At 38.6% G+C, this 18,176-nt stretch overlaps 1 protein-coding gene across 8 annotated transcripts in view; it reads left to right on the top strand.

Annotated features, from left to right (window-relative positions):
• The first annotated feature begins 3,611 nt into the window (after window positions 1-3,611).
• The window catches only part of LOC122994969, a 57,649-nt gene continuing 43,084 nt past the window's right edge, over window positions 3,612-18,176 (top strand). For 2 of the 8 annotated variants that reach the window (XM_044369800.1, XM_044369797.1), the window contains exons 1-7: window positions 3,615-3,843; window positions 4,695-4,860; window positions 5,052-5,166; window positions 6,278-6,443; window positions 14,692-14,837; window positions 15,882-15,960; window positions 17,696-17,826. In XM_044369800.1, the coding sequence (XP_044225735.1) occupies window positions 4,731-4,860; window positions 5,052-5,166; window positions 6,278-6,443; window positions 14,692-14,837; window positions 15,882-15,960; window positions 17,696-17,826 (767 nt within the window). In that variant the 5' untranslated portion in view covers window positions 3,615-3,843; window positions 4,695-4,730. Of the gene's footprint in view, window positions 3,844-4,694; window positions 4,861-5,051; window positions 5,167-6,277; window positions 6,444-14,691; window positions 14,838-15,881; window positions 15,961-17,695; window positions 17,827-18,176 lie in introns of all 8 variants that reach the window. The other 6 variants (XM_044369803.1, XM_044369801.1, XM_044369798.1 and 3 more) reach the window with 6 other exon arrangements.

Raw genomic sequence — 18,176 nt, 5'->3', positions numbered from 1 at the left:
TGACAGCCTTGGCCGGAGGCATTATGTTTTCAGGTTGTCTGTCCGTCCGTCCCATTCTTGTGAACACGATATCTCAGGAACACCTTGAGGGAATTTCTTCAAATTTGACAGAAATGTCCAGTCAAGGATGAACTGATTAGATTTTGGTGGTCAAAGGTCAAAGGTCAAGGTCACTATGACCTCAGGTCCGCCCCATTCTCGTGAACTCGATATCTAAGGAACTCCTGGAGGGAATTCCATTACATCTGGCACAAACGTCCACTTGGACTTCAGGATGAACTGATTAGAATTTGGTGGTCAAAGGTCAAGGTAACTGTGACCTTACTAAACAGGTTTTTGGCCATAACTCAAAACACTTGATACCTTTTTATTAAATTCCTTCAAAGTCTTCACTACAAATATTATGTGAGTCCAGACAGACATGGATGTAAACTGCAACTTGACTGGTTGGCAGAGGCATCCAACCACAAGTATTTCTAGTTTATTTTTATTTTCATCTCTTGAAGTCTATCTCCACTTAAAAATATGTTTTTCTTCTTGTTCATACAGTTGGATTTTTGAGCTTCACTGTGCAGAATGATGTAGGCCTATGTGCAGAGTTTGACACTAGAAGACTGTTTTCACATTTATCTGCTGAAAGTGGAAAGTTTCTCTGTGCCCATTTAAAATTAGATTCTTAGGGGTGGGCCTATGAACAGGATTTGTGACATCACAACTAGTTTTTAAGCCAATCTTGGTGCAGTATTCAACTTACACAAGTGTGATGTGGAAACTTGAGGGCTGCACTGCACATATGCTGAGAATGGACTTTACTGTGATGTAGGAGATATCTTGTGTCCAGCAGTTCAATTTCGTCCCATATTCGTGAATGCAATATCTTAAGAATGCCTGGAGGGAATTTCATTACATCTGGTACAAACGTTCACTTGGACTCAAGTAGGGAACTGATTAGAATTTGCTGGTCAAAGGTCAAGCTCACTGTGACCTCACAAAACATATTTTTGTCCATAACACAAGAATTCATTTGTTAATTATGACAAAGTTTCACACAAATGTCTAATAGGATAAAATGATAAAGTGATGACCAAAAGGTCAAAGGTCAACTTCACTGTGACACCATTATGTTTGGCCATTATTCAATGCCATAACTCAGAAATGGAAGGAGAGATTGTGACCATATTTCACATTTTGTTGGATACTGAATAAGTGACACTAATCTTGGGTGCCCATCTTGAAACTGTGATTTTATTAAATTCCTTCACTACAAATATTCATCATTGACTTTGGGCTAGTATAATAATAAATTAGTATAACTAGTGAACACATGTCAGACAGTTTCAGTTTCATATGTTCTCTGTGACAGAGTCACACTGAAAAATAAACACATAAATAAACACATATTGTTTCATATGGGCCTATTGCATCTAATAATATTGACAAGGGAAGTATACCAGTGATTCAGTATTACACTTCCATAGTTGTGAATTATAAAAATTGAAGCAGCAGAGGCTAAGATACCGTAGAGAGAGACAGACCCGGAGGGGAAAATAATTAATCGCTCTCCATTGACTTTCTGTGCCTCTGTCACTTCCATCTGCTAGCAAACAACAGAAAAATGTCTAAAAGCTGCTGTGTGGTGGGATGCACTACCAACAGGGTAAGGAACCCTGAACTAAATTTTTATAAGCTGCCAAACTGAAAAAAACTGGGCCTTTAAGAAGGCAAAAGTGGATAACTTTACAGGGTTTTGTGCTGTGCGGTGGGAGAGACAAACCTCACCTGAGCTGCACTGACAGCTTGTAGCTAAAAACCTCAGAAGAAATGACACAAATACCTGGACATGCCGCTAGTCACAGAGAGCAAACATGAAAGTAAAAACAGAACCGTTGTTTAATTGAAAGGTATGCAGTGTTTGTAATAGACGTTTAAATCACAGAATAGCTAACCTTCATTCAGCTTAATGCTAATTGTAAAAAGAGCCTGAATGGGAAATGATTGCATGTCTGTGAGTTTAATTTCCCCGTCTATGTTTACAAACGGTACTGGCCATATCAGCTGTGAAAAGTGTCATGCCAGCCTGTTATGTAGTGGAGTTTGCTATACAGTTGTGCTAACTCCACTGTAGATGTGATGTCAGCCCTTGCATTCATGTATTGCATCTTAGCATGTGCAATGTAATGGGTTTCAGCATATGCTATAAACTATCCTTTCCTCTCTGGTAGACAAGGTGCTAAAATAAGCCTTTAACATGCTGACATCTAATGTTTTTAGCTAGCTACAGGCATTTTGTTAGTGTTTCAGCCCTTGGTTGCATATTATGGCGCTGATTCATTTCCCCTCTGGTGGGCATTGTGCTCTGTTTCTATGCCTAAACCAGAGCTGAATAAAGAGAGAGTCACGTCATCTCTGCTCACTCCAATGGACCTTTTTTTTGATAGCAATAGCAGATTGTGGAGCCTCTTAATAGTTCCTGGAAGTTAGCAGCTAATACTAGCAGCGCAGTACAGCTGCAGCAGAATAGACTGATTGTGATGCACTTTTAAAAGGTAAGATGTTTAAATTATCAGACTGTATATTATCAGCATATCTGAATCAAATTAACATGTGCATTAAAGCATATTAATGTATTATCCCCCACTAAATTAGCAGATTTAGGGAACGTTTTTAGACAACAGATTAGGCTAGGATAATTACTGGATAAAGTCAGCAACACATAATGTTATCCACAAACAGCCTATCAACTAAATTCCGTTCTTTTAATGCCATTTTATCCAACGATGTGGAATTTGAGATAAAGGCTTCAAACATTATATTTTGCAGGGTAGGTGAGTTAAATATTATTTAGATAACGTTATAACACTGGGGTGTGTGATTGAAGAGTGGTGGGTGGAGGCGGTGAAATGAGGATATCGATTTTGGAGAATGAGCTAGTATAATAAAGTTAATGTTACACCTAAAACAGCTATTTTTGTAATACATCACTAATGATATGGATTATGAGTGCATATTTGAGACTTCTAAACTGTAAACAAAAATTTAACTCATGGGTTTAGTATTTTTAGGCTTTGTGATTCTGTTGACTATCACCTGTCATGTTGCAGCTCAGCTGATTTTGGATTCATGGCAAAGGGAGAGGGATGTTGGAGTACCTAAGTGAAATTGAAGACACACAGTATATATATATATATATATATACATACACTATATAGATATTGTAAATCAATGCATTTTTTGACTACTAATGACCACAAATCGCACTTCTGTTTCTCTGTATCTATGCTTTCAAATTGTCCATCAAGAACTTCCTGGAACTATCCAAGGAATCTATAAAAGCCTACAGTGACATGTCATGAGAAGACTAATGTACACCTATAAGTAATACAATATATAATAAAAGGAATATCAGTCAGTATTCTCTGAAGTGTGTTCTTCCACTTGGTAGAGGCATTTCTTTATCAAAGGTCAAACGTCGTAGATATGTTGCATTATAGTGTGCTTCAGTACAATTGGCACCAAAGTCTGGCACCATAGACCGTCGGTACGATGTATTGACCCTTCCTTCTTTTGTAGGTTCCTTGGAACCATCTGAAGTCTGCGTGATTCACGTGACGATCAAGCATTTTGAACCTCGGTTGAGGCGACTCTATCGTTATAATGGCTCTGAACATAACCAACGAAGACAACGAATACTAGCCAATCAGAGGCAGAGTAGGGCGGGCCTTCACGGAATGCGGGTGGGAAAAAAATTCAGGCGACTGTTACTGCATCGAAACGCACAGAGCGAGATGTATATTACCAATAGCTTGCTTCTAAAAGAAGAGTAAACACAACTGTTGTATGTATGTAAGTCTTGATTTTACCACTCAGTATTGCTTATTAGGCGTTGTACATTTACACTTTTGAGTGTTGTTGGCAGTTAATAGTAGTTAGTTTTTTGTTTTTTGTTTTTTTTTTTAAACTAATTTAACTTACCAATGGGAAAAAGTCAGCTAGCATCTTATTGGCAGTTTTGTTAAACTGCCAAAGTATTTGGATTCAGTGTTAGCTTTAACGTTAGCTTAACGTTACATGTATCCTGTGACCAGTTGGACCGTGATGAGGAATATAAACTAATACTGCATTGCAACTGCTCCATAGTGTTTGGATAGGCTACATATTATGGTTGTTAGCTTTAAGCTAATTGTTACCAAAAATGCCGACAGTGTAGAAAGGATCACACATTAATTTGATAGCACTGGGGGCAGAAACCCCAGTAAGTAACTAAGTAGCTTTAAGTAACGTTACCGGTGGAATGTTCCAATCCTAAACATAAAGATGCAGTCGAGTATTGACATGCATTCGGACTCAGAATTCGGAGACGGGAACTCGGACTTGTCAATTGATTAACTGAAAAAGTAATATATATCCGATTTTTTTACTGGTCAGATTTTCCGCACATAGCCGCACTATGGTTCAAGTCACGCACACAGCGGCAGCTGCGGCACAGAGAGTGTAGCCACACACACACACACACACACACACACACACACACACACACACACACACACACACACACACACACACAATATGCAACGACATGTTGTATGTGTGGGGGGCTGTGGCTGCCTGTACGCTGTGTACTGCAACATGTTAAGTGTAAAAGCACCCATGAAGACAAATCGGCTTTAACAAGTTTGACCTCTCTGTACTGACAGCACCTTCTGGTGACAACTGGATTGACCAGATGAAACATGATGACTGCATTGCCATTCCCCTGTCCTGTACATTTCGGTGTTGTTACCACTGGAGGTGTACATGCTCAGTTGCACAAATACACTTTGGAGAGAAATCTGACCAAGTTGGAAAAGCTGCTGAAGAAGGGTATGGGCATGTTAGTTATGGTAATAGTACTAGTATTGTATTCTAATTGCACTTATAATACCTTTGGGCTGGCATTAGGCAAATAAAGACAAATTCAGTGCTATTATTAAATCACCCAGTGCTTCAAATAAAAGGATACTTACAGCTGAAAACCAAAATCATAAGCATGAGTATATGTTGATGTGTTCCAGGTGTTGATGTGGACTGTGTGAATCATCTTGGTCAGACCCCACTGTTCTGTGCTGCTCTGTTGGGCCAAGTGAAGATGATAGAGCTGCTCTTGCATTATGGAGCTGACCCCAACCAGTAAGTCAGTGCCTGGTATTCATTCTGAGGATACACACACATATCTAGTTTTCCATTCTCAAAAGGTGTGCCTCTGAAGTATTGTTCATAATGATGGAATGGTTTTGTTTTAAAAGAAACTGAGTAGTAGGAGGAATTAGCGTCAGAGATGTGGACTTGGAATAGAGTTAACTACAATGATTCATGACATCACTCAGACTTTAGCTTTTTGACCTGGAATGACTTGATATTTCTCTCTCTAAAAATGATGTTATAAAAAAGTATACAGTGAATTAACTCTTCATATTTCTGACATCAGATATAGTTTTAATTAAAAGCACCATCTGTCCCACCTGCTCTGAGGGACAGATGTGTTTAGCAGTGCACAACAGCACAGTATCACATTTGGACATGAAAACATTCAGGTTAGCAGACTTCTTATTTTTATCGTTGCCTGTTTAAATGACAAATATCTCTGATGGCAGATTATTACAGCTGTAGCCACCCAATGTTAATGGTGTAAGTTACTTACCAAAAGGCCAGAAATGAACATTGTGCTGTTAATGTGCTCTCTGCAAGCCAGTATTTGTACTTGGCCAAAAATCATTTGTGAGGTAAAAGAAGCATCACTCTAATATCACAAGTGGACAGTATGTTTTTGTAGTTAATTTTACATTACATTTCATTACAAATGTTCTTTGGTTGTAAACAGATGGATTCAGTAAGATATTTTACACTAGATTCAGATTTGATAAAATGACATTAAATGTCCCTCTTCCCAGGAATACTACATAAAGGCATGCCTGACCATTTTTCTTTTAAATGTTATAAAATGTATTTATACATTTGAAAAAGTGTTTATTATTTCTGTAAAATTACTATACTCACTGGTACTCAGTTAAAAAATTAAAAATGGGCGCAAAATGACTTGTTTAGGATTCAAAACACAAATTCTAGGACTTGGACTTGACTTGAGACTTGTTGGTCTTGACTGCGGACTTCATAACCTTGGGACTTACTTGTGACTTTAAAGAATGTCGTTGTTCTACCTCTGCTGTTTACTTTCACTGTCTTACAACACAGTGAATCATGGCTATCAGGTGGCAGCATATTGATGTCAACTTTCTTCTAGTCGCTGTGAGGATTGGAGCACCCCAGTCCATGCAGGCGTATTTTCCTGTAACCCTTCAGTGCTGAGTGGCTTGCTAGATGCTGGAGGAGATCTAAGGCTCCATGACTGGGAAGGCCGGACACCCTTTGACTGGCTCATGGCTGCAAAGAAGGAAGACAGTGCCAGAGTAAGTTGCTGAGTGGAAGCAGTGTGATTTTTACTTAGGACTTGGAATGGAATGATCTTTTTGAAAGTCATAGTGTCTGTCAGTGTTCTGTCTCACTGGGTGTAGGTGGAGTGTGACATGTATAGTTGCAAGAGCAACAGAGGAAGCAGTAATAGTTTGACTGCTTAAAGGGGTTGTCCAGTGATTTAATTTAGTGACAGATTAAAAAAGAATGGTCAAAATTGAAGCAGCAGAGGCTGAGATATCATGACATTTAGTATGGATCAAACTCCAAAAACAGTGGGGGCCCAATTTTAACTGCAAGTGCAATAACAGAGCACAGAGTGGTAGGTCTTGGGTGTGCGGATAGCATGGGTGTCTGATTGGATCAGACCAATGCTATTTCAGCCATAATTCTAATGTATCTCTACTTGTAAATGGCGACACACTAATGTTACATAAAAGTATTTACACCACAGTGTGTTTAAAGAATAAATCAAGAAACGATACTTTTGCTTAAAAGAAAGTTGAAAAGAGGTGATGATAAGCCCTGGTAACCGGGACGTCTTGTTCATAAACAGGCAGAATATCAAGTTATAACTGACCAGTCTGATGTGTGCAGATGTGTGTGTGGTTATTCTGTTGCAGCCTGGTGTCATCAAGTGGTTTAATGAAGGTAAACACAGCGAGCGACTGTGTGTAATGGCACCGCACTCTGGTGCAACACTTCTCTAATCAGAGGCTGCAGATTAATAAACATAACTGTCCTGCTGCCTTCAGATGCTGCTGGGATTTTATGAACTGAAGGAGAAGCTTCTCATAATAAAGTAACTGTGGACAATGGACATTGTATGCATCACCCACATTCACTTATAGATCATGCAAATTGATTTACTGACTTTCCTGTTTTAAAGCTGGAGTGCGGGAGTTTTGTCTACCCCTTCTAGCAGTGAGAGAAATTACAAAAACAGTGTTGTCACGTGCTTATGTTTTGAGTGTCACACAACTGCTGTGAAACTAATTGATTCACTATCAGAATTTGATCTGAATTTGATTTGATTTGAGCTGCATTATTAAATTATTTTATCCCCATTCGAGTTAGCGGATTCATCTGGCCAGCATGGGAATGTTAAACCTGACACAGGATTAAAACCTTTGGAATACTGTGAAATACAGAGAGATTTATCTGGCAGTGATAGGCTTAATCAGCACTGTGTGAACCTGTTTGGCAGATACTTGAATGTAATGGATGTTCATTTATATGTGAAAGTTCCACGTTGCAGGTTTAACATAAAGCGTTTAATATAAAGCGTTATTTTCTATGCCAACTTTGGTTGGAGAGTGTTTAATTGAAATAAATTATTTATATTTCAAGCATTATTCTGTTATTGCAGCATGTTTGCAGCAAGTATTTAGTTTGAACTTTTTGATAAAATTACCAAAGCAGCAGCAAATTGACATTGTGCCAGAAATAAATGTGATTCTAAGATGTATAGGAACAAATTTCAACCTCATTGCTTGCACTGGCTGTGATCCAACCTGATAGCATCTTTTACTAGACCCTCATTGTCTAGTTAAAAATAGAGACTTTCTCATGGACAGTGCACAGTGCACACACACTAGAGTTATCTTGTAATTCATCTTCAAAAATGGCAGTGGTTGCAAGCATGTTTTGATTTAATGATAAAATAATTACCTTTGCAAGACGAACATGAAGTATATTGTGAACTTTCTACACTATTAGCAGAGCTGGGCAGTGATCAGCAATAATTAATGAGACCAGCTGACCAACACACACTGCAGCATTAAACAACTTAAACCAACCCTGGTGCAAAGAAAATAACTTTTAATTAATAATTAATGCAGTTAAATTTTGAAATAAAAAGGCAGCGGACCATTTATCTTATCTGCCAGTTATGTTTCATATTTTATTTCAGTGGAGTAAGGACACCAGTGAATGGTTTGGCACACAGTATACTGGAGCAAGAGACTGAAAATAGTCCCCCCTTTGCTATTCATTCAATCAAGAATTGGTTTTGAATTGAGAATAGATTCTGAATTGAATTGGCATCCAAGTATCATGATAGTTTTGAATTGGAAGATAAGCATATCGTGCCAGGCCTACAAGATAATTTCTCACGACCTTTATTTTTCTTCTTTTTGTTCCATCTTCGTATAAAATTTAAATTCCTAGACACTTTGGTCTGTGAAATTTACTTAAGCACACAACACTCTAAAGGTGTGCATACAAACTGTGTACGCCACACCACGCACATTCTCCATTCGCCTTTGCCACTTTTGTTTAAAAAGATCCAGGGAAAACTCTGCTTCTGTCATAAATGTCTATTCTCAAAGGCCTGACCGATGACATTATCATAAATTATTTTCGTAATGTGTGTTCACACTGAATGTAGACTGAATTTACGCCTTGTAAACTGTGCAACTGTGAAAGCTGGATATGCTTTTGCAACCAAACAGTCAATATACCAACTTTACAGATGGTAGCTGTAAGCTGGCTAGCAATTTCTGCACTAGGGCTGTCCCCAACTCAGAATTTTCATAGTCGACTCAGTCGGCACTTCAGACCATTGCATGGACTCGGAAGGGGGCGGGTGATGTGTATTCTCATCCACAGTCTGCCAGCCTACATCTCTCTATATCTTGTTATATATATTTCATTCTTATAGGCCTACATTCTTAACAACATTACATTATTCATTTGTTGCTTTCTTCAATGAGAAATATTATTCATGTCTCTGCCCAGTTATCACAGTTACAGTACAATAAAGTTTAACTGCAGAGCAGCCATCCCACACTAAACTGATATAACAGCTACATGAGTCTCATGTTTTACCTGTAGGACTCATACTGTTTTATTGCTGTTGTTCATTATCTGTGATGTGAAAAGATCAGATTTCCACAGTCAGAGAAATAAAAAGTTTGCGTCCTGGTATTAGTTCAGTTATAAAATCCTAGCACAGCATGTAGTGTCTCTGCTGCCGGCTACTAACAGCGCTGTCAGCTGAGGAGTTGATCACACTGGACAATAGAAGAGGAGACGGTAGAGACGCTGGTACACGTCTGTTTTAACAGGAGTTTAGCCAACTTTGCTGCATTAAACACCGGAGCTGACAGCTCGGAACAGGAAACAGTCTCACTGCGTCAGGTTGTCCTCTGTTTGTATCACAATTATGTATTTAGGTCATTTAGAGACAAGAATCTGTAAGAATTCATAGCCTATCATGCTGTCATTTTGCTTTATGCTCTGTATAATGACGTGCCAAAAAAAGGCAGCAATTCCACTGAAAAAATACAAGTGGACTCAGGAGCTTTTCAACTGATGAATCAACTCAGCGATTTTTAAAGAGCAGCCCTTGTATGTTTATTCAGCCCTAGTATATTGTTATATTTTCACTTGTTAGGGGCCCCACCCTTCCTTTGAAGGGAAAATTTGTTAAATTAATAAGTCAATCTGAGGTTTAAGCTCTCTGATTACCAGTGACCACATGTCTCCGGCTTCTCAAAGGATATAAGAGACAATTTTGTGGATAAATGGACATTTATTTATTTAATAGCTAAACATCTTAATAATAGATGATAAAGAAAATGATAGAACACATGAATAACAACATGATAATGGAAACCTTAACTCAGTGGGGAATAGTGAAGTGAAGCTAAACTAAAGCACTCACTAAAGCCATGTTATGCCTACTGTGTTGAAGACTGTCGCTGCAGAGATGTCTTGGCAGGTCTGGGTTGTTGTGCTGGGTTGAGCTTGCTGATGTGGCCTACTTGCCGGATACAGCCTGTTGGTTGCAGGATTGCCATGAGGATGTCTCTGGGCTGCTGCATTGTTGAGTTACCAGCGAGATTCAGCTGATCTTGCTTTGCAACCACTGTTGCCTTTACTCCCCACATCTTTTCTAGCTCCTCTTTCAGCCCTTGGTATTTTTCGAGCTTCTTGTGTTCCTTCTTCCTGATGTTGCTGTCGCTTGGGATTGCTACGTCTATCACCACTGCCTTCTTCTGTTGTTTGTCGATCAACACAATGTCCAGTTGATTAGCCATCACCAGCTTGTCAGTCTGGATCTGGAAGTCCCACAGGATCTTAGCTTGGTCATTCTCAACCACCTTAGGAGGTGTCTTCCACCCTGACCTTGGGACTTCCAGCCCATACTCAGTGCAGATGTTCCTGTACACTATATGTCCTGTGAGTTTTGTAAACAAACTGATTTTTCTGATTTATAGTCTGATTTTTGTTATGCCACACCCGTTTTTGCATTTGTAGCACCCCTGAGTGGACGATTTGAATGAAACTTTCAAGGTATGTTTCAGGTTTCAAGTATGTGGATATACCCTGAAAGTTTTGTGATAACTGGCCTAGTGGTTGTTGACTTTGGTCTATTTATGTGCTGAGCCACACCCTTTTCAAGTTCATTGGTCAATATCTTGAAAACTATATAAGATATAAACTAGCTTTATGCAACTTTTGATGAGCTTGGACCAATAATGATCCACAGAAAATTTGGTAGCAACTGGACCTATGGTTTAGATGTCAAAATGGCGTTTTTCAAAAAATTCAAAACAATGGAAAATCTGTGTAGGTGCAAATAGGCGTAGCTTATATAGATAGATTTGTCTAGACCCAAAGAATCCAGGGAAAGAAATTTGTTTGTTAGACTTATGGTTCAAAAGTTATAGGCCAAAACGTAAAGTTCGTTCGTAAAGTTCACCACCGGGCTGATTTGGGTCATATTCCTTGGGCAGCCCTTGCACACAACCTCCAATCGATGGGCCAAATCCCATGTCCCTTACATTTACCATCTCACAGGAATTTGCATAAACAATTCTGAAGTAGAGCTGTGTGATATGACACTATATATTGTGTGACGAGAGAAAAATATCTACCATGTCATATCATGTTCTATCGTTTATAGTGTGACGCAAATCACACTCTTTACAGCAATATTTTTCATCATTTGGAGTCTGTCCATTTTTTACACAGATTACATTGATAAATTAGTCTTAGCTTTTTAGTCGTGAAGCTTTTATTGCACTTATAGTAACATAATGAGTTTAGTTGTTGTCAACTCTCCAACTCTCCACCGCTGTCTCCTCTGCTGCCTGCCCACGCTGAGAAAGAGCAGAGAAGCAGCGAGACAGCAACCATAAATAACAGCAAAATGCAGTAGAGACTGTCTTTATTTATGTTATATACCAAATGTATGTGCACTTGTTTAATTTCAGCTCAGTTTGAGAGTGTCTGCTGCTTTTTGCTGTCATTTATGGTTGCGCTACTCTCCTTTGCTCTCTATGGTTCACTGCTGGGGGGCTGAGCCCTCAGTGTGTGCTGCACACACAGGAGAGAGTGAAGCAGGTGAAGTACTCAAGTTGATGACATCTACACTTGTTACGTTACTGTAAGTGCAATAAAAGCTTGGGGAGTAAAAAACCAAGAACAGTAATTACTTAATTTAATCTGTGCAAAGGATGGACAGACAGCGGGGGAGGGAGGGGGGCATGGACCAACTATTTATTAATTGAATTAAAATGTGCTATATTGGGATAGGTATTGTTATCAGAATATGAAATGACCTCTATTGGGATATGAGATTTTGGTCATATCACCCAGCCCTAGTCTGTTGAAGAAAAATAATAAATAATTAAAGCTGCAAGCAGAAATAAATGGACCCTCGCACCCTTGTGCATGTTGGGGCCCGGAGCAGTCGAAGGGGTTTTATGGCAGGCATGCAGATGTGTTCAGGACATTCTCTGTGTCCACTATGTGGTGCCAGAGAACACCCATTAAGTGTACATCATGTTGCTGTATATCAACTGTAGTCAACACCTTGAAAATTTAATGTAAATCACATCATGTTTGTCATGTAAGGCTGACTTCCTGTTGTCAGTAGGTGGAGCTATGACTATGACTCAATATTGATATATAGATGTGTTCAGGCCAGGATTCTTATCAAGCATGAGAAGTTTGGTGGAGGTTGGACAGTGTACTAGAGATGTGCAGAGGGCCTAGTATTTGTATTTGTATCTGTATTTGTTAAGGCAGCAAAATTATTTGTATTCGATTAAAGGCTTAAAAGTCCTGTTTTTGTTTTTATTATGCTTTTAAGTTTAGAAAATTTAAGTGTCAGTAACTCCAGGAGTGATGTCCAAAATAGGAAAAGTGCGTCATTTGGGTGGATGTGACTCCCCTCGTTGAGACCTGCTGATAAACGTAACAGTGGAGCAGAGGAGAGAGACTGAGAAAGAGATGTAACTGACCTGCATGCTGGTACATGACTTTTTTTTTTTTCCTTCCCGAAAACAAATAATTTTAAAAATATTTGTATGAAACAAATATTCGTAAGAAACCCACTATTTGTGCATTGCTGACTAACGTATATGTATTCGGGCATTCAAGTTACAGCAACTTCTTGCTTTGTGGCGTAAGGTCAAAGTTTGCTGCGTCGCCATGGCAAAGGCATTCAATGAAAATTTAAGATTTTGATAACTCTTCATTGTAAAAGTCTTTAGATGACACTGACCAAATTTGAAGTCCGTCTAGTTAAATCTCTGGGAGGAGTTCGTTAAAATACAAAGCCTGGAAATGGCAAAAAGTGTGCAAAAATTTAAAAGTAAATTCAAAATCGCTAACCAGTAGGTGGTGCCAGTTGCCAGTAGGCTGCATTGTTGCTATGATTCAATATGGGCCTGTATGAGTCCTCAGACTGGGACTGTTATCAAACATGTGAAAATTGGGAAAGATATGACGATATGGAGTGGAGTTACAACAGTTTGTCTTGCAATGGCGAAACAATATTGACACATAGATGTGTTCAGGTGACGACCTTCATCAAGCATGAGATATTTGGTGAAGATTGGACAATGTAGCCTACTTTCAAGTTAAAACGACTAACGAAATTAGTTAATTAAAACGAAATTCGATGCATTGTCATGTCAAGGGCATCCAATGAAAACTCAAAATTTTGATAACTTTTCATTTTTAAGGTCTTTAGATGACAATGACCAACATTGAAGTCAGTCGGGTTGAATCTCTAGGAGGAGACCATATTTGTCTTTTACACGTGTCTAAACAGTGCCACGAAACTGTAGGAGCGCTCGAGATGGTCTGAGGCGAAGGAGCACCAGCCACAGATGGTCTCGAGCACTCCTAGTTTCGCGGCACTGTTTACCATATGGGACATCAGCTACTCAACATCGCAGCTCTCCCTTAAACTGTCACTTGCTGTTGGTTTGCTGCTAGCTACTGTCAAATAAATAGGTATTATGTAGCGACATTTACAAGGAGTATGCAGCCTATATGTGACACAAAAAGGCAGTTTATTATTTTGGCCGTTCAAAAATATCCTTGGCTAATGGATTTTTTTTATCTGCCAGTCCCCTTGGCAGGTGAGTCAAAAAGTTCATTTTGGACACTGGTCATGGTGTTCTCAGGAGGTTTGGCTAACCTCCATTCTGTCAAACCCGCACTTGGGAGAAGAGGTGAAAAGGGGTCAGTTTTGAAAAATTCAAGAACAAGCAAGGCTGTCCTCTTACACCAGTATGTTTTTAATATCTTATTTATGAAACAGTTCCAGGGTTGTACCTGAGGGCAGATGTCATAATTCAAATAAGTAAATGAGGGCTAACAGAGTTACGGCAGCTCATATTAACACTAATGTAGAAAAAATGACTCATAAACATGAGCATACATGAGAGTAGAAATGTAATTGATAGCTTATTCACATGCAATGTGCAGTGGCCTGCTTCATTAATGGTTGAAACAAAGTACTGTTTACACTTAATACAAATCTGTTCTGGTCAAATCTGCATTGGCCAAATTATATTTTAAGGTGTTATATTGGTATTTATATGAGCCTTGTTTTTACATTGTTATCTACTGTGGATTTATGAAAAGTTATGGAAAAGACTTGATGTAATCTATAAAAGGGAAAACTATGGGGCCAAATATCTGTGTTGGAGGGCCAGATTTGGCCCACAGGCCACTTTTTTCCTATGACTTATGTAGTGTTGCTATTGCTCAGTGTTTACTAAGAGATATGTCCAGGAGATATTGTAGAACATGTTACATGTTGAGATAGTATTCAAAATGCTCTACAGTCTAAAAAAATGTTCACTTGTAAACCAAATTTTGCCCAGTTTTAATAGATACCCAAATGTCTGTTGAATATCTAAAGCCACCAAATTTTATTAGAATCAGTGGTTTGTTTAGTCCTGCTGCTGAGAACTCAGAGGGTTTCTATCTCATCAGATGCACGACTTCCTGGAAAGCTGCATATTCTCCATGCAACATCTGTATCAGGACCCAGCCATGAGGAAGCTCTACTGTAGCCCATTCCACATCTCAACCTCCATCTTGTTACACCCTTCATCTTTGCTGGATCGCATAAAATTATGGTATGATGTGTGAAATGCAATATTAATCATACATTTACAATTACACTGTCTTTTTGCTTTCTGTAGTGAGAAGTTTTCTTAATAATTTTCTTTTTAGGGAACATTTTATGATTTTGAGAAACCTGAATAGCTGGAAAAAGACATTTTTGTTTAATTCTACTGAAAAAAGCAAATGTGCGCAAAATCCTATCATATCAAATCCTAAAAATATTTGTTAAACAAGACACACTGATCCAACAGAAAGAAAAGGGCCCCACCAAGCACTCAAGTTAATGTAGGAAACAACTGATTGAATGCTGGAAGCAGACATCACTAAACTCTCCCTCTCTGCTAGGCAATCTCCAGTGGTCCTCATTCCTAAAAAAGATGGGGGCCCAATGTTCAGTGTGAACTACCTGAAACTTAATGCAGTGATGTACACAGATTATCTACATCCTACTGAACAAGAAATACTACAGTTTAATACTAGAAATGGTATTTTAGTATTTTGAGGGAATTATCAGCAAATTCTGCTTGCTTGAGCCTGGAATGTTTTAGCATATGTTTGTGTGTGCATTGTGGTAATAGAGCTGGTCAGTCATTGCTTCTACCTTTCATGCTAAAATGGTGCAGAGCATCATCCAACAAGTGGAGGATTTATTTATAGTATATTGGAGGGCACAAGATTGCACTAATGTGACAAATTAGTGTCTTAAGAACAATGGTGCAAAACAACATGGCTGCATACAACACATACTCCTTCCCTGACACTGCACATAGTATGTATGGCCATACGCTCCCATATAACCACTCAGACGTATCTGATATGAGGATATGCTGTAAAACAGAGTGTCAGGCATTTGTCCATTTCAAATATAGTGCACTTTAAGAGGAATTTTTGTTCTGCTAAAAATATTACCACGTAATCTAACATATATGAAAGAATAACATCTGTATCATCTATATCAAAAAATTTGATCAAAGACCATTTTTATGAATAATTATTAGCTGTTGTGTAATCTATAATGCAAGTGATATGTTTGTGTGTGTTTCTACTCCATTTAGTGGAACTGACATGCAGCTCAATAAGAGGACAAACAGCAATTCTTCCTGTACAGCAGCCCACTGTTTAGGCTTCGGAAAGGTATTTCACATCAACATATAGAGTATCCATTTACATGTTGTTATGTGTGCAGTCAGTGTTGGGGAGTAGTGATAGTAGAATCACTGCAAGTTTAACTATATTTTCATATTTCATATTTTATATCATGTTTGGGTCGCATAGTTATTTTCAAAATCATGCACATCTTCCAGTGGTGAGCTACTTTTAAGGGCTAGCAATGTCAATCAGTCGGTTTACCACTTTGGTCAAGATTGAAATATGTCAACAGATTTACATTTTTGACTTTTAGTAAAACTTCTTGACAACTTTTGAAAGAATTACAGTAAAATTTGGAACAGATAACCATGGTGCCCATAAGATGAATCCCAGTGACTTTGGGGATCCTTTGACTTGTCCCTGGCACCACCAGCAGGTCAGAGTTTTCACTAATCCATACGAATATTTCAACATCTACCTGATGGATCGGCACAAGTGTTTAAACAGAAATTCATGGTTCCAAGACAGTAAAGACAACTGACTTTGATCCTCTGACTTTACCTCTAGTGCCACCATGAAGTTGGCATTTATAGTTTTAAGGAAAACTATTGAATGGAATGCCATGGTATTTGGCATTTGACATTCATGTCTCCCTCAAGATGAAATGTAGTAACTATTGGTCCGTTTACTTTTCATCTAGCATCCGGTAAAATTTTAATTTGTCCAAAACTTTCGGCTTATGACCAAATGCCTGCAAAACTAATGACATTCCCATCAGCCTCATCTGTACTATGTGTTTAGTGCTAATTAGCAAATGTTAGCATGCCATACCATGCTAAACTAAGATGGTGAACATGGAACATTGTACCTGATATACATCGGCATGTTACCATGCTAGCAGCATTTAGCTGGGCCCTGCAGAACTGTAGTCTTGTGCTGAAGTAGGTGGACCTCTCATTTGAATGTAGCAGTAATACATGAGAGGCAAAGACTGGGGCTAGGTCCCTACCAACTCCTGATGGAAATATCTGGCTCTTTAGTTCTCCATAATGTTCACCAACTGTGTCTGTTAGCTGTTTGGTGCTGAGCAGGTAGTGTACAGTGGGTATATCAGAGCTTTTTCTCTAAAAACAGCTATTGCTGCTGGAAATGGCTCCGTAAGAGCAGTAAGAGTGAAGAAAAAACTTAGCACAAAGGGGAACTGCTGAGTCAGGTGATAATTCTCTGTGGGTTCATCAATATGAGCAACTACAAGTGACATCTTTTACAATGTTGATCCACTCTAAGTATAAAAATATTGATTAGTCACTTTAAATCTTTTAGCATGTGGAAAATAATTATAAGCATGTTGTATTACAGGTAAGTGTAGTACTTATTTCCAAATAATTGGTGTCCCAGCAAGAGGATTTCTGTCTTTGAATTGGCTGTCCCCTCAGATTTTAACATGTTGAAGGTGTTACAGGGTTCAGACTGAGGCGTTTCACAGCAGTAAATTAGCTGAATGCATGACACTAAACAATAAGTCAAAACTAAGTTTGTTAAGCTCGCTGTATTAAACCTTACTATAGGAATAATATACTGGGCCTAGTGCTTCAGATTTATTTTTAACTATCATTACTCTATTGTTTACAGTGTTACACTGCCACATAGTGCTTTCATTCTCATGCATAATATAATACATCTCCTGCTGCTTTCACTAAATGTACATACAGCACATACTGCTGTATCACATCGCTGTGAAACTAGAGACATGAGTGTTCTCCTGTGTATGTTTGTCTAGGTGTGTGTAGACAAGTCATGCCAGGCGTTGGCTGTGCCAACATCAATTCCACTGATCAGAGAGAGTGATCTGACCCAGGCTGATGACCCTCTTTTCTCCTTCACCTGTGGCTCTTTGACCTCCATGAACAAGTAAGCCCATTAAGAACCATGGCTGAAACCACACCAGAACCACACAATTCCAAGTATGTTGACACATACAAGGAGTTTGACTCTGTTGTCAGTAGCTCTCAGTATCCTCACACACAGTGAAAAGGGATGCCCCCTGCTGGCTAGATTGAAACACAGAAATAACATTTTACCTTATAAAGTTCAACTGAAATTAAATTGCAGAATTGGAGATGTTTATATTTTTGGTTTCATGATGGCAGCACTTAGTTTTGCATTAATTTAATGGAATGCTGTTACAGAAGATATACTTTATTTTAATACAGCCAATCAAATCTTTGCAAAGCATCACCCATAGTTGTGTTGCTTGCCTC

Source organism: Thunnus albacares, chromosome 13 (genome assembly GCF_914725855.1).
Source record: "Thunnus albacares chromosome 13, fThuAlb1.1, whole genome shotgun sequence".
Lineage (NCBI taxonomy): Eukaryota > Metazoa > Chordata > Actinopteri > Scombriformes > Scombridae > Thunnus > Thunnus albacares.
This window is presented reverse-complemented; position numbering and strand designations above follow the sequence as displayed.